This window comes from Alligator sinensis, unplaced genomic scaffold (assembly GCF_000455745.1).
Source record: "Alligator sinensis unplaced genomic scaffold, ASM45574v1 scaffold14_1, whole genome shotgun sequence".
Taxonomy (NCBI): Eukaryota; Metazoa; Chordata; order Crocodylia; family Alligatoridae; genus Alligator; species Alligator sinensis.
The window spans coordinates 474,967-494,730 of NW_005842709.1; the positions used below are offsets into that span (position 1 = coordinate 474,967).

Consider the following 19,764-nt stretch of genomic DNA (forward strand, 5'->3'; position numbering starts at 1 on the left):
CGGCCGCGTTAACAGGCAGCGCCCGGAGCAGGGAGGGCGGGCGCGGGGCCGGGAAGGCGGGGCCGCCCTGCCGCCAGGCCCCGCTTCGCTCAGAGCTCCGGGCCTGCGGGGCCCCGCTCACCTTCGGGCCGGGCCGTACAAGCCGGAGGGCAGGAGTGTGCGGAGACCAGCGCCAAGTAGGAGTAGGGCTGCTGTGGTCATAGGGCAGCCCCTGTCTAGCACCGCACCACACCGCACCGCCCAGCCCGGGGCTTCCCCCTGCAGAGGCGACTGCCGCCTGAGCTCGAGACCCCCTCGCAGGGGTTGCACCAGCTGCACCGAGCGCTTTGTAAAAGAACAAAATCTAGCCTGGAGCTTTCTTAGGACACTAAGTCTTACAAATGGATAGCACCTGCCTGTTGAAAGGGAAAAGCTCATGCTTCAGGCTAGTTCCTTGAGAGCGGTGTGCACACCTGTGTTTTGGGGAAAGGAGGCTGACAGACTGGAGGGCTGTGGCTGTGAAAGCAGAGGTCTTTGTGGAAGGGCACATGGCTCAGTTCCCATCCTTGCAGGAAAGCAGCAGGCCCTATTCCCTCATGATCCCACTGCAAACATGGAATTTAAAAGCAGAGAAATCAACCAAGAAACAGCATGACTACTTACTCAGTACTCACTAGCTATGCTCATGGAGACAGGTGGAAAACAGCAGCTCACATGCCCATGAGGCACATGAGATAAATTTAAAAACCTGCAACCATTATTCCAGTGCCCATCAGTCCATACGCAGGGAAGAAAGAGATTGGCTCAGGGCTCCACAGCACCATTCTGGTTGTGATACAGCAGCTCTGCACTGTATAGACTCTCCCCCTCCTTCCTCACACCTGCTCACTTTCACTAGCTCTTGTCCTTGCTTTTCTGGAGCTCTCACCAAAGACTCTTAGTTTCTGGAAGATGCAGCATCCACCGGACAACCTAGGCCCCAGATACTTCCTGTCCTCTGTCACTCAATCACTCCATCTTCCTCAGCTTGACAGTAACTGTTCTCAAGATCTCACCTCAGTCTCTAATGTGGTAGTAGCTCTCCTGCAGTGCTCCCCCCCAACCCCTCCCTTTCCCCACCATACACACTGGCAGCCTTTGCCATGGCACTGCTTTGCTGTACAGTGGTAAGTCACTAAAATGAGCAGTTCAGCATTTAATTAGCCATCTTAAATACTAGAAGAAAAACTGAGTATGCCCAAAGGAGTATGTTGGCCTGCCTAAAATGCTTGGATAATGTGTTCACCTAGTATTTTAAAAAAACCATTAACATTTAAAAAGGTATCTGGGACAAAAGATGCACCATAATGTTTTACCATCTTTGCAAATTCCCACTGAAGTTTTTCTTTTGGTTGCTCTTTCCTCAAGTTTTTCCTAGAGAAACTTCATTGTTGCATTTAAGGAATTCTCAAGAAGGGTACTAAGGTGATAAAGTCTGTTAATATATAGACCTGAGTGCTGAAAGTGGCTTAGTACACTAGACACTGAGTGATGTAGACCTGCTTCATAAGTGGACCATACCTTCAGATGGTGCATCACTACTGAGCAAGAGTAGAATTAAGCATAGTTTTAAAACCAAATTCTCAAGTTACCAACCTGTGGGAATGCTGATATTATCATTAATATGGATAATAAGTGCAGGTTTCAAATAGCATGCAGAGGAAACTACAAAGTCCAGTTCTTCACTAAAGTGACACTATATATTCTTCTCAACAGGTTTAAATTACTGTGTCCCTTTACAACAAACACGAACTTACATATGTTGATGGGGAAAACATTTTGTTTCCTAATACCATTTTTTGAGTTTTTTTTTTTGTTTTTTTTTTTAAAGAAATCCAGACACCGAGATGCATATTAAATGAAAAATCCCATCATTTATCTAGGAGCCACCCAGTGTTTTCTGTTCTGTTGCCAAGCAGTCATTGGTTGGCAGGGTGTCAAGTGAAGCCATATATTCCCAGTGCCAGAACAATATCCAGTATCTTAGTTGATACACCAGTAAAAACTAATGTAACAAAAACCTAGAGATCTGTTAGATGAAATTAAAAATACAAGAAAGATATGATCACTACTCAGGAAAAGAGAAAATAGAGAGGGGGGAGGTATCTGCAAAACAGTTTACAGACAATCTTGCCTCCTCCACAAAAACTACTTGACTTTGTTCCTCTGTAAGCTGATTAATATAATCAGTTTTGAAGTGACAGTGGATACCCTAAGAGACACTGCTAAACATTAGAAGTATCATGGACAACAAAAAGTGGCCTCCACCAAAATTCACACGCACAACCTATAAATACTGTTCGCCTTTTTATTGAATATTCAGGTAAATATTTCACATTAATACAGGCTACATAAAGTAGAGCCACTATACGACATGAAATTTACTCAACTTTTCCTTTTTAAGTATGTAAACAATTATACATGTATTTACCACCCTAAAAGGTTGAAATCATGTAATCATCTAGTTCTCTGCTGCATACAAGTAGCATTCAGTAGTGTTTAGCCAAAAGCACTAAATTCATCTGATTTTAAGTTCAAAATGGCTAAACTAACTGGAGAACAGAATCAGTTGTATAGGTAAATCAAATTTGTTCTTATACAATGGGCAATCAAGTTTCCATTTTTACAGCCCACAGAAAAAGAAAAATGCTTTGTTAGGCACATTAAAAAAATCCCCAGGGTTCTTCAAGGTCATAGGTTTCCCGAACAATGCTAAAAAGGATAGACCCTCAAATCAGTTGACGTACTTGAGATGCATGTTTCCAATGTGAGGTGCCCAGGTGCCAGGCCAAATCTACAGCAGGAAGAAAAAGTCAAGAAAAAATTTAGACACAGATACAGTTCCCAACTAAGACTTACTGTGGCCAAATATGTTAAAACTGGGTGTATAAGTTCAGGCTCCTACATAAAAGTGGTCAGATATTGAGGCGTGAGCTTTCCTCATGTGATGCCAAGGTCTTGTCTGTATGGTATTGTATAAAATAGTCCTATCAACGTGTATTAATACTTCATACTGCTCCTAGTAAAATGTATTACTTTGATGAATGCTTCTGAGAACCAGACCGCTTATTTAAGGAACGCAGGATTGAAAGTTTTGACCTGTATATTGAGCTTTAAAACATAGTGCCCGTGTATCTAAACAAGACATTTTAGGAAAAAAAAGTCAAGTGAAAAAGTCTCACTTTAAATACAAGTCAGGTTTTAAACAGTTTCATTTATTCACAAAGTACAGAAATATTAGGGAAACATGATGCAAGGTTTCATTTTAAAGACACAGGCAACTTTACCTGCTGAGCATCAGTACATTCTGTTGAATTTTGGACAACCTTGATCATAGGGTTCCAGGCTGGATCTGGAGTATGAAGCCCATTAAACAGAGGGCCTCCTGGGCCATCAGCGAGCTGAGGATGTGAAGGTATTAGAGTGCCTCCATACATGGAAATTGGTAAACCCTAAAAGATCAAAAGGAACAACTGCTGAATAGTCCTCTGGTTATGGGCAATGACATTATGTACCTTATGTTTCTATAATGTAGGACCTTTCAGCACAAGAATGCCAGAGTCCCCTCTAGCAGTTATGGGCAGAGATTAAATTCCACCTACCCCTGAACACTGGGTTAGAAATACAGGAACAATTTTGCATCAACAGTGCAGTGAGGGGAAAAAAATACTTCATATTCAACTCCAGGCACAATTCAGTGCAAAACAGAATGTCACTAGCATTTTCCAATGGGATGCACAACAGAGTAAAATGTATTCTCCAAGACTGAGGTACACAGGCAATTCATACCCCCATGCAACATTGAAGAAATGCGAACATCTCTGCACTCTGTGAGAAAAAGGGTAACATTTGCTGGTCTAAGCATCCTGCTTGGAATACTTGAACCCTGGCCCACAGAAGTCTTAAATCCCAGAAGTACTAATTTAATTCTTCATCTTCCTGACATATCCAAATTAAGCACCATGACTGTATGCACATGCTTCTTTCAGATGAATCTAAAGCCAGATGTGTCTGCTCTGCACTGGGGAATGTCAGATCTCATGTCATGCTGTCACTGACGAAGTGTTGCCTCCTTATATGCCACATGTCCTTCTATCACACCCAGCCTTATATAAGCATGGCAAATGTGAGGTGCCATATAAAATATTTTAATAGCCAACTGCAAGAGTCTTTGAGTTTAGCCTATATATAATGGCTTTCTCTGAAGAAAGTATCCTATATTGAGTCTTGCTTGCCATGACGTTCTGGCAGTTCTCACATGCATTTCCTACATTCCTACACATGGCAGCGGCCAGACATGGAGTGGCAACAGTGCAGGGTGGTGGGTGGCAGCTGCCGCGTGCAAGCTTCCCCCCCACCCGCATCTGGCCAGTTGGCCAGAAATTCCAGTTAATAGAAATGCTGGTTAACACAGGTTTTACTGTACTTTCCAATTTCCTGTCACTTGCTGCTTATGGGCAGAAAGTATTCTTCCTGCATTAGAACAATCACATGTCAAGTTCAGAGGATTCTGACCAAGTATTTTCTCCAGAAGTTCTTGGAGTCTTCTCACAACATTGGTAGGACTGCACATGGTCCTAGCTATTCTTCAGCTACATGAAATGGATGATGATTTGGATGTACTGCTCTGAGCTACTTTTCAATGTTAAACCACTTCTGTAGTTCTTTGCAACACTGCCACATGTTTTTAAGAAAACCATAGGATAGATTACAAACAGTCTCTTATCTGTAACTTTCACTGGAAGTATTAAACATTAACCAGCTTGAAGAGATGATCAAGTCCCACAATTCAAAAGTTTCAGGATCCAACACAGCATGTGAAGAAGAAAAAGTGGAAGGCGTCATTAAGCAAGTTTCCCCATAGACCTGGGGTACTGGTCAGTGTCCAAAAATATTACATTTTAGGTCCATAAAATTCTAGGTGTGAATAATGCCCCCCATGCCTAAAGAGTATTTTAAGGTAGGAGGAGGCCTGAATGACAGAATCCTCTCATCTGATACAAAATAATTATGTCTGAAGAGACCAGTGGCCTGTGAACCTAATCCCAATTTACTTCAGAGAAAGGGCATTAAGATCAAATCCCTTTGCACATTTTTGTACTTTTAGTCAAACTAGCCATCTGCCAAGGGGCATGTTTGTAAGGGAAATGCAGATAGTTGTAACAAATGCAATTTCTTTGCAACTTACCTTAGAAAAATCCACAAAACTATTTGGCATAGGTTGGTGGAAAATGTTTGAGGGAGCCACTATTCCAGAATCATCTCTTTCCATTGGCTGATGCTGAGAAAACGTGCCTGGGTCTGATAATTGTTGATGCATTGGATGATTCCCCATTACGGGTTGGGACCAACCAGACAAGCCTTCTAAAAAGAGGAAATTAAAAATGATTATAGCAACATATTCACGCGCACACACATCAATTGAAAACATTCTGGAATGGAAGTCAGTCAGTTGCAGATACCACTTCCACCTATTTTAGACATCTTAAACACAGAATGCTTTTGATCCGTTTCCTATCTTGCAACCTTAGTGACTGGTTACTGACAAGGGAAGCACACGAGCCTACCATCTTCAGTCTCATAAGCTGCTCTCAAAACAGCTGTACAGAGCCATAAGACCCAGCTATATATACACAGCCTTTCTTCCCTAACAGGCCTCAAGCACCTTTCATGACTATGTCAATGCAAGATGGGAAGGTCCCAAAAGTCACACTTGGGATGTAAACTGTTACTAATGGAAATGAAGAGAACAGTCTGAAGACTGAGGCAGGAGATTATGATGACGATATCTCAGGTGGTGGGGGAGTGAATGCATCTGCTATTCTCTCATCCCCTATATATGCCAGACAAGTCTAATGCCTGTACTAGTCACCAAAAATGGTATTTCAGATGCCTCCAACAGAGCCAAAACTTTGGGAGTGGTATCATCCATGTACAGCACCACTGTATGAGAACTTTATAAGCTAATTCTCAAAACAGAAAAGCAACAGTGAGACACCAAAATTAAGTAGGAAGCCATTATCTCAGATCTGAAACAAAATTTAGGCCTCATTACAGGGATCCTGGTTTTCTCCATTTAAAAATCCTAAATTCTCTAATTAAAATGCACAGGTCCAGAATTCTCTGATTAAAAACCCCCAAATTCACATTTTTCCACGATTAAAGTGAAATGTAATTTGGAAGGATATCAGTACCTCAAACCATTATAATAAAACAAATTCTAAATACCTATATATTTTGGCGTTCGATTTTGGTCTTTTTATCGTAGAAAAATCAGAGCTCTGCCTGCCTCTTACACTCATCAGGACATGGGTCCAACTGCAGCTGTTCCCCCCGCTGCTTTGTGGCACTGAGCAGCCTTGATATGCCAAGTGCTTTGTCCCCATCCCTGGAGTTCCCCCTCACTCCTGGCATGCAGATCCTTGTCCCTGCCAGTGCCCCTCACTCCCGACCCATAAAACCCCACCCTTCCAGCCCTGCAAGTGCCCCTCACTCCCAATCCGCACTCCCCTGGCCCTGCCAGCACCCCTCACTCCTGACCTGCAGTCCCCCACCCCCCAGCCCTGCTCCCAACCTACAGCCCCTTGCCCCCCTCACCTAGTCCTGCTGGAGGGGGTTCCCATCTGCCGGGGCTAGGGCCCACACAGCCCCCTCTTCCCTCCCACAGCAGCACCTAAGCCCTGACTGCCACAAGCAGGAGGCAGTAGCTGCTGCAGCTGAAGCAGAGCACAGAGCCAAGCTTCTCCCCCCACCCCCCTCCACATGGGCAGCATAGCCAAAGTAGATCCCATGGGAAGGGAATGTGGGCTGCCTGCTATGGGGCTCCCCGCCCTGCTGTCCTCCCCCTGGGGGCCTTCACAGCCCAGTATGTGGAACCCAAAATAGGACAGTGGAGAGGCTCAGTGCTGCTGCTGCCAGCACCACTGCTGGGAGGCCCACACTAGTTGTTCCGCCATGGCAAGGTGCCCCCTGCCCATCTGGCAGCAGCAGGTCAGCCATGGCAGGGTTATGACCCCCTCCCTTTCCCCACTGCTGCCAGGAGAGCAGCGGGGTGCCTCACCATGGTGGTGTGGGGCTCCCAGCAGTGGTAGCAGCACTGAGTCTCCACCTTCCCAAGCCAGGTCCCACCTGCTGGGCTGCAGAAGCCCGGGGGAGAGGACAGCAGAGCAGGGAGGCCTGAGCCCTCAGTGGGCAGCCCACAACCTCCCATGCCCTGTGTACAAATCTGGGGGGACATTCCCCAGGAGTACGCATGGTGGTGGGGAGCCAGCTTCCCTGTTGCCCCCTGGATGAGCTGCCCATGACACTGTCACATTCCCCAGCTGGACCCTGCCCTGGCCCCAGGGACTGCCCTGGCTGGGCAGTGCACCCCAGCCCCCAACCCTGCCCCACTCCCTCCCTCACTGTGGGGGGCCTCAATCTGCCCCCCTCCTCCCCCAGACCTACCTGCAGGCAGCTAGGAAAAGGTGCTCTTCACCATTGCCTGGCTGTATGGCTGGCTACATGCATGTGGCGCCCCCTGCATTCTAGTTCTCCCAGCCCCAAGCAGCCCCTTGCAGGCTGAAACTCTGCTAGCCTCCAAGGGGAAACCCACTGTTTCCCAGGTTTTTCTCCTTTAAAGGAGAAAATAAAGGAGGCAAAGTTTTTCTCCTTTAAAAGGAGAAAATCCACATTTTTCCACAGCCAACAGAAACCCTGGATCCCTGCTCATTACATACTTTAACACACTTAAGACGCTGATTCTCAACTGGGGCTGCCATGGGACACAAGTTCACCTATCAAATTCAGCAGTACAGAAGATTTCAATCTTCCACATTTACCCTGTAACTCTGCAGATTGTAAACCAGGTAAAAAAAATTACATGAGAGAAAATTACTACGGTTTTAGCAGAATGAATTTGGTATGATCTTACATGAAAGCAATTGGTAATTGGCTAGAAATGTGTTTTGAGATTGCCGAACATGAAGCAACCCTTAGAGTCTCCCTTATAGGTTAGAGATTTGGCACCAATTGATTTTGGGACTAACAGAGGTCTCTATCTCTGAAAATACTGCACAGTGATGAACAAAAAAAAGTAATCATGGAGAAAAGTATTTTTGTTCTTCAAAAATTTTTATCCCATCCCTGAATGGAACATTTGATTCCTTAGTCCATAAAGGTACATTTTTATGTGTAACTAGCAAGTTTCATTCATTACTTTAAATTTCATCCTGAAATAATACATTTGGAATTCTGTATTACTCCAATAGCTTTTTAGCATGCAAATACCATAATAAGTCACACAGCTTTCTTAAACTAGTTTAGTTAAGATGTATTAAACTTACTTACCCGATACACTGTTAACTCCAAATGACCAGATACCACTGTGACCAACTGGAGCTGTGAAGTTGGTTCCCAGTGGGGTAGGAGTAACAGACCCTCCCTGTCGAATTCTAGCAAGTCTCTCTGTCCCAATGGGAGGTGGTACTTTTCGATCTTGACTTGTGTTACCCGTTTTTGGCTGGCCCAAGCTAGAAGGTGCAGAAGCAGCTGATAGGGGTGAGGATGATCCCGAGGAAACTGATGGAATAGGAGATTCACCTGCTGACAAAAATATTTCTCTTGCTTTATTATACATGAAACATTTAACAAATAAAGCTAAATATTATAAATGGTCTTCTACAATGTCAATCAAATTCTGTAAAGTAGACAGAAAAAAAGCAAGTGTATACATTTTATTTTTCTAAGCCAATTGAATAATATATTTTGTGGCTGAATATTAATTTCACTAACCACTGTTTGGTTCTCCAGAAAGATTCTTCTTTCAAAGTGTTTAGCTTAAAATAATTTTATAAATGTACAAATGGTTTGAGCCACCTGAGCATCACATGACACTCACTGGACGTACTAGTACAGTTAAAAAAAATTAAACGAAAAAGTAAGAAACCTGAAATATTTTCCAAAGCTATTTTAAAGTCCTGGCCAAAATTATCTAGGCATCCAAGAAGCCTGATTCTTGCAACTGCTGAACATTCAAACCTAAGTGGGAACAAATTAAGGACAGCATTTTCAAACGTGCACCCCTTCCCCTACCTTCCCCCTCCCAGTTTCCACCACCTTGCACTAAGACTCTGTTATCCTTTTGGAAATCTCATTCTGAGCTGACTGGCTGGGCCCTCGTGTGTTCCAGCAGCTGCAATGACTACAACTACATTGTGGCAGGAAAAGACAGGAGAGTCTTTCTGTTCAAGAGAATATATTAAAGACTCAAACCACTCTTCAATTTTCACTCACCATAAAAAGGGAAGCCCTTACTGAATTTTTTTAATTGTATGAAGACAGAGTACCAAATAAATCCAATGGCTTCACTTTTTTGAAACCAAGCATCATGGAATCTAAAAGAAGCCACATCAATTTCATCTAATGTAATTATATTTTATGACAAGTCCAAGGGTTAGTCACAAAAATAAAGCTTGTTGATGCAGTCTAAGCCCCTGGGAGTGTTGCCCACATAAGCCAGTAATAACACCGTCAAAACCCAATGGCTTTTTATACAAAATATGAGTAGAACCGAGTTAAAAACTTTTCTACATGACTTATATTTGATAAAGCTAAAAACAACCAACTTAGTTTCTAAACCCAGTTATATTTAAAAAAAAAAAAAGTCATCACGCTAAGACAATAACTAAGAAGATATATAATATTAAGACAGACCCATGAAGTTCCTACATGAATTTGTTGCGCTTGTCCACGGATGTGGTGAAAAATGCTGTCTGTTAAAACTGGGGGTCCCAACAGGTGCTGGCCCTTGAAGATAAACCCGTGCTCCTTGTATGTTGGCTGAAAAGCCTGTCAGAGGCCCTGAAGACGATGTTGTAGAGATGTTTGATGGATCTAAAGAAGGTAATCCTGGAAAGAAAAAAAAAAAAAAAAAGAAGGAAAATTGGTCAAATGTACAAGTTTGAGAAAGTACTTCAGTGTACCAAAAGGCCTACTACAAACACAATTTAAACCTGGTGTTCAGACACCCTCTTCTGGGTTATTTTCATGTGTAATAAGTTTTTCATTTCTTAAACAGGTTCCAGGTCAAGGGAGAGCTACATTCTGGAAAGTTAATTTTTTGTCAGGTGTTGTGACAATACTGTGTAGGCCATACTTTCAGTTACTCTGAGATATTAATGCAAGACTAACACAGAAGTCACTGTCCCAGCTTCCTCTTCAGTCACCCAAGCAGCCAAGTACAACCACCAAAACAAACAGGAATGACCTGAGTTGGTGGAAGACAGAGGGCAGAACACACTTTACCAAGCAGTGAGTCAGATGGATACCATATTTTCTTGCATACAATACTAGACATTATCTAAAGGTTCACAGAGTTTTTTAAAAATTTAAAAAAAAAAAAAAACTTTTATTGCTTTAAATCTTCCTAGATATGACGGGAAAAAAAGTCTTCTTCCAAGGTACTTCTGACCAAACCCAATGAGATAGCATCAATATGAGGGAGGGTATTTCAGAAAGTAACAGCAATTTTGAAATAAAACTACTTTGTCTACAATGATCACATCACTTTTCTACATAGTCATGACTGATGGGTGCATGGGATAAGGCTGCCATCAGTAGTCCCCTGTTACTGTGCAACTCCCTGCTTGGTCTCAGACATGCAGCACGAGTAGTCATTTTGCTGCTACATTTCTGATGCACCCTCTTAAATACTCAATTATAAGTAAAGGGAAAAAGAACTGACTTAGCAGCACTCCCCAAAGTAAAAGTCTGTTTCATAACAACTGATGAAGATTCAAATTTTCTAATCAAGCCGAGACCTTTAACTAAATGCATCACCACCAAAATCCTTCAACACCCTTTATCATAGTTTATTAATAAATATACATAAATTAGGATAGAACCAGATTTTTTTGTGTTCATTTGGGTTTCATTTCAGACTGATACCCTTTGCTTCCAACTTGTATTTTTCTATATTAGGAGAAAAGAAGACTGCTCAAATTCTGCCTCATGATACAGAGGCAATGTATGCCACAATATTCGAGCGAATAAGGAACTTAACTAGGCACTCTACTGACAGCCCATTTCTAGGGCAAACTCAAAGAAGTGTAAGCTTATGGAAAAGGAACTTAAAAGAATAAACTTATGCTTAGTCACACAGGTGATATAAATCTTGGTGGCAACTTCATAGATAACAAAATTTTGATAAGCCTTACTGTATACCCTGTCATATGAAAATAAGATGACCCACCAGTGAAAACTATCAGTCTTAGATGCCCAGAGTTGTTACACTCCTCAGCACAGAAATACCAAAATTGGTAACTGGGAGTTTTGACCTCAAAAGATGCAAGGAAATAGTGTAAATTGTGCTGGAACATAATATCTACTATTTCTATCTCAATATTGCACATAGTTCCAGAACCTCCTGATATACTCGGAGTAAAATCAGCTATGCAAGTACAAGGGACAAAGGGTTTGCTTTTTTTTTTTTAATTAAAGAAATGAAATGAGTATAAATTTAATAGCAAAATTACTGCAGTGAAGGAGTCTCATTTTGCCTTTATAAGTGTAGTTACTCTCAGAACTCCTGAACATAAATAATTCTAGGGGATCAGAGTGGCATGGCAAACTGTCCTTTTTACCATAAAGTTTCTTACAACAGTGACAACTGGTCAACTATAAACACCCATAAGAGAAAGAATAGCTGCTGAAGACCACTGGAGAAAGGCAAACAAATTTATTTAGAGGACTGGAGGAATGAAGTCAGACTACTTCAATTGCAACAATTTTAACAACATCTAGTCTTGTTTGGCACACTGGGAATAGACAAGTCATAAATGTGCTATTTACTTGCATCCTTCATGAGGTGGCCAATTTAAGCAAATACCTTTAAAAGCTCTTTTAGGGATTATGGCAAACATCTTCCAAGTTGTATGCCTGAAGCTAGGAAGGTAAAAGGAAAGTGGACAGATTTTCAGACATTTAACACCTGTAGTGCCATCTGAAACCAATGTGAATGCAGCACTACTAAAGACAAACTTCATGTACATGTCCAAGTTGAATATTCAAGTTTAAAAATTTTGCCCTAAAAATGAAGATGATTTTTGGTATCAAAGACAGGAGGACTCAAAGCCAATTAAGTTGAAAAAGCTTGAAGGAAAGCTGTCCAGCTACCCACATTCAAAATTCACTAATTCTCTATTTTGGGGGTCAGCAACCTACCTGCAGAGCTATTTTTACTGACTCTCAGAGCTAAGGGGGGCTTCTGCAATATTCTGGCATGGGGGACGGGAGTTGGGGGTGGTGAGCAGTGGTTGGAGAGGATCATTGACTGGACTCTGGTAGCAGCAGTATGGGCCAAGTTGAAAGTGCCACATACTTGAGGCTAAGCTCTGTTAAAACAGCCCCGCCCCCCCTACATCATACAGGTTGAACTAAATGATCTCTTGAGGTCCTTAACAGCTTGGATAAGGTGCTATGAAGGAGCAATCAGGTTTACCATGTGTTTTGCTCCTTATTGATAGATCAAGTCCCAAAGGATGAAAAGGTTAGACAACTGCCATACAAGCAATAGGGAACAAGATCCTCCTCCCCTACTACTTTTGGTTTAGTGTCTTGACAATCCATCCTACAGCTAATAAATGCTAGAGTGAATTCCACCCATACGTATCAAGCACAACAGAGCTTTAACTTTCCACTAAGTGGCCAAAAGTTGCAAGCTGCTCCTGCAGCATTCCCAGTGCCAGAAGAGTTGGAGGGGGAGGTCAGAGGATCCATGTTTATCATTCAAAACAGCATTTGAAAAATCAAACTTGGCTGACTCTGCTCTTGTGCTGGGGTTCTATGCATGTTACCTTATAAAATACTTCTGGACCAACCTGAGGAGGTTAAAGATCAATGACAACTTTCACCTTAATCCAGCACATCATTTTAGCGACTTACCTACAGGACTAGTAGAAACTCTCTGGGAAGGTGGCCTAAATCCAGGAGCCTTGGAGTTGTCAGGATGCACATTTTCTACATGTCCAAGCACAGAGTTATTCAGAAAAGTAGACTGAACAGCAAAAGATGGGTCTGCTGCTGCTCGCGTGGATAACGGACAGTCTCCCCATCCTTGGTTGGCTGGCACCTGGTTGCTATCAAAGAGACTACTAAAGTGATTGAAGAGCGTTGCTGGCCCAAACGTAGGAGGCAAGGATTTGTTTGCTGGGTTAATGTGCATCTGAGAACCATTCATAACGTTCATGGCTGATGAAAGCTGCACTGCAGCAGGCGGGCCTTGCGAAGGTGTTAAAGGAACTGGATTTGTAACAAAAATAGACTGAGGATCTTGATGTAGGTTTGCATTTGGTACCACTGAATAGAAAGAACTCCTAGGCTGCATTCTGTGAGAAACTCGAGGTGCTGGTACAGCTAACTGAGGTAAATTACTGTTGTCCTGATTATCTGCAGCAACTGATCTGGGTGAAGCTAAGCTTAATGGAGTGGGTTCTGAGCTAGATGAAAAAGGCATCGACATAGAAGGACTCATCTCTGACATGCTGGTTGGCAATATTTCATCTTGGACATTATTCAGAGGTGCAGGACTGCTTGCTGGGCGAGTTTCTATGACTCCTGGATTGCTGCTAGTTGACATACTGCAACTACTTGCAACGGAAGTTGGTGCGTTCACACTTCCAACAGGCTGGTCAGGTGTTGACACCTTCTCTTTGGGTGTAGAAACAGTTGAAAGAGAGTCCGTTTTAAGTGTAGATTGCTGCGTCTGTGGACCATTAGAGGGCAGAAATGCTGTGGGAACTTGCCCATTGTTGGCAGGTGCAGAGGAAGCAGAAGGCAGACTGCTACAGGTGCTTGTCACAGTTGAGACCGCTGTTGCTCCAGTACTTGTCTTCGGAACACAAGCAAACAACTGCTTTCTGACTGATGAGGGAGTCCGATTGCTGGTTACACACAGTGGTTGGGTGGAAGCAGCTACAGATGAGACAGTAATAGGACAACTAGAAGTAGCTAATCCAGTAGACTCTGACTGTAAAATATTCCCATTCTGATTACCTACACGACACGACTTGAACTATTATGCTTCGGAGAGCTGTTTGTGCTGCCAGGGTTAACTGGTCTCACTGGGAATGGTCCCCAAGTGTTCGGTGAAGGTGAAAAAGTTCCTCCAAACTGGGCCATAGGTAAGCGAGGGTGCCGAATCTGTTGCATAGTTTGGGCAGCCAGCAAGGCAAAGTGAGGGTGGGAATAAGCTAAAGGAAGAGACACTGGAAAAGAAGAACGTACGTTTGCTGGAACATTCTTGTTTAGTTTACTAGTGGGCTGGAAAGTCGATAGCGTCGATGACTGCGATGTGACCAGAGGTGGTGCGCCAAGAGGAAACGAATTTTTGTTAGAAGCAGCTGCAGTACTAACTCCAGTCGAAAAATTTGCATGAATTGATTTGGTGCTAGAAGCAGGTGTTCTTATATGAGTTTTAGGAATCAGATCTTCCAGTTCCTTGGCAGGATCTTGAATAAGAGCATTGATGAGCTGCACTGCATATCTTGTTGACTCTGTACCACCCCTGAAATTAAAAAAAAGTATAGCATTAATCTTTTCTTAAAATGGAACCCTCACTGTGTTGTAATGCTTTTTGGGGCATCATAACTGTAAATAGGTTTATAAAGTGTGTTGGCTATATTAGCATTAAAATGAAAGTTAATAATAAATAAGCTTATTTCCCAATATTTGCTTTATGGATTTAATTTCGAGTGAGCCAAATCTTAGCATACATCTCAACAATATACCCATTATACTACTGTGCCAAGGAACTAATGTGTCCTACATTAAAGGGTAAAGCACTCTATGAATGTAACACACTGTACAAACTCAGATATTTATTTCCATATATGGTACCTTATTGTGATCATTCGCTCTCCATTCTTATCTTTTTGTTTATCCACATCAATATGAGCACCAGTGACATCCTGAATTGCTGTGATGTTACACCCACCTCTTCCCATTATTCTAGATACAACAGAAGCTGGGACAGATAATTTCTTTGACCTATAATCATAGAGATTGCAAACATGTGAAGCTCAGAGAAGGTAAAAACAGCATTAAAAAGCTTACTGTTTGACAAAATGGACACATTCATTTTTTTTAAATTTCATGGCAGCAAAGTGGCTGTCTGCTGGTAATTAGTTCACTCTTTGGAGCCTTTCAAACTCTCCCACTGAAATAAGTTGTCTTTCTCAAGTTTTTTTAGAAAACTTCACCCAACTGTGGCATCACAGATATATGCACGTTATACCACATATACAATGTTTGATGTGATTCTCTTCATGATTTGTCCTAAATTGTTTATTTTTACAATTTCTAATGACATGAAATCTTAGTTGACCATCTTAATTTACATATTACTACACCATTTCAAATGCTAAAGTTTGTGGTTTTCAATCACAAAAATTAGTCGTTAGATTCAAGGCGCTTCCATGCGTTATAGCCAGAATACTAACCTTTTTAAACATGTTTGCACTGAACATCTTTGGAAAACCTTGCCTGAGCAAGATTTTAAAATCAGGGTTGCAATCACACATCCTTTTTAGAGTCCATATCTCACAAACTTCAAGTGAAAAATGACACAGGCTCTGAAAGCCTGCAAGTGACACTATCTACATACTGCTGTCTAACAAATTGGTCAATTATAAAATTCTTGGGTCCAAAAGGATGCAGAAGCCACTATAAAAGGGCAGCACTGATGTTCAGAAATACAAATAATGAGTATTTCAGGCCACAACACCACAACCCAAACTCAGTAAGCTAACTAAATGAAGTGCTAGGATTTATGTTTATGTGGCATTGGTGGGTCAGTGCAGGCATACAGCACTGAGAAATCTTAGAACATAAGGTATACTTGCATCTAGATCCTAGCCAAAGTCCCTTTGGGTCACCCCTTGCTCCCAAACTTAAACACTGGACCTCTTAAGCCCATACGTAACTTTCAAGCTTACCAGTGGTATATAATAACGAGTGAACTATGCAGTTAGAGGGGATTCAAAGGGGTTCCAGAAACCACTATGATGAAGGTTCAAGAACTTTTTAGTACAGTATAGACTGTAAATAATCTTAATTGCTGCCAGCTCCACCTATTTTAAATTTCGTTTTATTTAAAATTGACATTTTTAGACTTACATCTGACTATATTAAAATTCTAAATGCCTCCCTGTCTTAATTTCTCTCTCCCTTCCCTCTATCAAGTGCACACTATAACTATAGTTTTTTCTTTTATATATATTTATATACATGTATATATAAGAAAGCTAAGTTTTACATGTTCCTGAAGTGTAGACTTTAACAGCAACACCAAAAATCATGAGTTGGCAACACTGAATCACCCACTAATGTCTCCCACCCTACCCACACCAAGCTCACTGCTTTTAACTCTGAAAAGCCCCCCAACAGTACCTTTTTGCTCCTGAACAGCAGCGTCCTCCTCTTTGTAGCTGGAACTGCTCAATGGGTGTTGGCTGCAGAGTATTGCTAGGGGGTGGGTCTTTCAAAACTCTGCCCACTTGCCTGTCAACGGTAGAAGGAATGTTTTCATTGGTTATTTCTTTGCTAGAAATCCCTTCTACCCAATGGGATGCATGCAGTAGAGGGAGTGGGAAGAATTGTTTCTGGAACTGGGAGGGGCTTTAGAAGGAAATTAAAGTGTGCAACTCCCAGGCACTTCACAAATAATGTACAGTTGCTAAATGATTCTTTAACTGTATCAGTGTACTGCCATTCACGGCAGGGTACAGCAAACATAGGTCCAGAATAGATTTTTTGAGTACATTCCTTATAAAACAAATCTTAATTTCTTAGGGTTACCAAAATCCACCATTTTAGAATGAAATGTTTCAAACACTAACATTGCTGACAAGACAGTAATGTGTATTAACCAAAAAAAAAAAGCAAATGTAAAGCATAACAGTTCAACTGAGTCTATGAAACTCAAGAGACCCGTCTTGAGAGATGGTAGCAACTCCAGGGTCAATAGTGGGGTCCCCTGGCAAAGCCATATTTCTAATGGTTTAAATGCCTGCATGACTCACCAAGTGGGCATCTGTGAGCAAGCATTTATCAAAAGGACCTCATAACAAGAAACAATATTTGTGAATATATTCAAAACAAAGGAGGAACCCTGCATACTACGACTGACGTGAAATAACAACTTGAGAGACTGAAATTGTATGGCTTTTCTAGCAGCAAAAAAAAATAGGCAGTTTAGGTAGGTTCCCTGAAACTCATACTTCATATCCTCTAAAATAGTGTTCAGTATACATATGCTAAAAGATGCTCCTGAATGGGCTACTTAGCATTTCAAAATGTGAAAAAAAGTCAGGGATAAAAGCACCAAGCACCAAAACATCCAGTAGCTATGGTTTTATATTGTATTTTGCTTCAATAAACAGAATTAAAAAAAAAAAAAGGAAAACAAACACTTGCCAGCTACAGCTAGCAAACAGAAAAAGGTTAATAACATGAAAGACTCATAAGCCACCTGATGTCACAAAAATGCACACAATTTTTTCAGTTAGGAAGAAGCCTTTCAGCAGAAGCAGCTTTGATTTAAACATGCCCCTAAAGCCTATTCTAGGGCTGTGACTGAATTGCTTTTGCCCACTGTCCAGTTCTATTTATCATCATCATCATCATCATCACTGATCCGCACCCAACTTTAAAGAATCCCATCTTAAGCTCCAGACCAAGCTTTTGCTATGGTGTCTTTTCGTTACCTGTCAAGCCTCAACCCTTGCCACTTAGCAGCTTGAATAAGTTTCTCCTCACAAAAGGGGCTTCTATGTGATCAGCATTAATACAGTAAAAGATTCCAATTCCTATTTTCCAACATAATGCCATGTTGGGTTTTTTGACTAGTGTGTAACTACAAACCAATTACACTTCTTTTCTGTTGGCAGCACTGTACATACACATCAGGGAAGGAGGGATTTTATAAAATAATTAAAAATATATCATCATCATACTGAAACAAATTCTACTAGACTTTCTGCACAGAGGTGTGTGTGTGTGTGTGTGTATTTTTTTTTTTTTTTTTTTTTTTTTTTTTTTTTTTACCTTCTAACCACTTCTTTCCAGCCTTCTTCTCTCTTCTGGCCTCTTTTTGGACTAGTAAGATTCAGCTTCACATTTGGAGACGCAAGAGGCAGGGACACAGATTTATAACTTGTTGATAATGAATTTGGATTAGTTTCATCATCAAGTCTGGGAACAGAGATGTATCGATCACAGATTATAAAATTAAGTTACAAAAAGTAGTTGTAATACATACATATTAAACAAGTTAGGCAAAATATAAATACTAAAATTCTTTTAATTCTTTTATTCATATTGTGCAACAGTTGTTGAAAGGGAGCCTCTATCAGATATCTCCTCACCAGTTGTCCAGAACCCACAAGTTCTCTGACAACCATATGCCTAAATTACATCAAACAATACCAGAGACAAGATTAAAATGACCTTTATGCTAGGAGGTGCATAACCCCCTGGTTAAATCCCTGTGATGCATGCTATATTTTTGCCATGGTTTAACACTTCGTTAACAACTTAACTTTAGGTACTTCTGTCCCATATTATCAAAATCTGAACATTTCATAAACATGCACTAATCCTTACATGAAGCAGGAAGAAAAATCTACTCCCCCCCCAACTTTAAAGATGACAAAGCAGAATAAAAATAGTAAAGGTCACGTATTTTTAAAGGTATTTAGGCGTTTAATTCCCACTGATTTCAATAAGTTAAGCACCAAGACATCTTTTGACAATGAACCTTCCTTATGTGACTTGGTCTAAGCTAACAGTAAATCTGTGGCACAGCAGGAAAGTTAATGGAAGTTAGCGAAGATCTCTAGCCTTGGGGCCATCAATCCCTCTTGTATTAGTCAGGGGTCGGCAATGTTTTTGGGCAGAATGCCAAAAACACCAACTTCAACTTGTAAGATGTTGGTGTGCCAGGTGTGGATGGCAGGGGATCCACAAGGGGCCCGATCTTTGTTGGGGCCATGTAGCCCTGGCCCCTTCCCTGCCATCCACCTAGAAGCACACATGCCAAGCAAAATGCCTTTGAGTGCCACACTGGCATTTGTGCCAGGGGTTGCCTACCCCTATACTAGGTCTTCCCTTGTTACCTGCAGCCCCTTTGTTCTACTTTCTCATTCTGTCTTCCTTTACTTGCTATGTCTCAAGTGATTAAGTCAGCCAATCTGTTCATGTTCTATCTATTGAATAAACTCAGATTTCAATTTCTGTGTAAGCAACCCCTACATATAAAAGAACTCTGCTTGAGGACTGATGCTCAAGCAATACATTTCACAAAATTTTCTTTTTGCTTGTGCATGCTTTACCAATGTAACAAAGCAGTTCAACAGACCACCTGAATGTTTCCTGTAGACTCTCAGCCTCAAAAATCTGATCATTATGGAATTAAAACATTTCCTACAAAAGCCTATTAGAGAAAACCCCCCAAACAGTGAGATATGTGGCTTGGATAGGGGCAATCCTGCCTCAGGCAGAGGGTTAGACTAGATGACCTCTAGAGGTCCCTTCCAGCCCTGCTTCTCTACGATTCTATGAAACTGATGATGTACAAAATAACGTACCGAAGGCAAACAGAGCAAAGTTTTTTCCTGCCACTAAGTAATTATTAGGTGATATTTGTAATTACAATAGCTAAACTTTCAGTACGAAGTGACTTTTTAAAGCAAATGTTCTGAAGTACAGATA

The 19,764-nt window shown here is 41.5% G+C and overlaps 1 protein-coding gene across 1 annotated transcript in view; it reads right to left on the reverse strand.

The window, feature by feature from the left end:
• Positions 1 to 2,314: 2,314 nt before the first annotated feature.
• LOC102384887 (ankyrin repeat and KH domain-containing protein 1) overlaps positions 2,315 to 19,764 on the reverse strand; it is a 173,262-nt gene continuing 155,812 nt past the window's right edge. The window contains 10 exon segments of the mRNA XM_025216108.1: positions 2,315 to 2,812; positions 3,306 to 3,470; positions 5,207 to 5,382; positions 8,347 to 8,601; positions 9,727 to 9,906; positions 12,940 to 14,056; positions 14,059 to 14,560; positions 14,893 to 15,042; positions 16,444 to 16,554; positions 18,100 to 18,246. Coding sequence (XP_025071893.1) covers positions 2,753 to 2,812; positions 3,306 to 3,470; positions 5,207 to 5,382; positions 8,347 to 8,601; positions 9,727 to 9,906; positions 12,940 to 14,056; positions 14,059 to 14,560; positions 14,893 to 15,042; positions 16,444 to 16,554; positions 18,100 to 18,246 — 2,863 coding nt within the window. The 3' untranslated portion in view covers positions 2,315 to 2,752.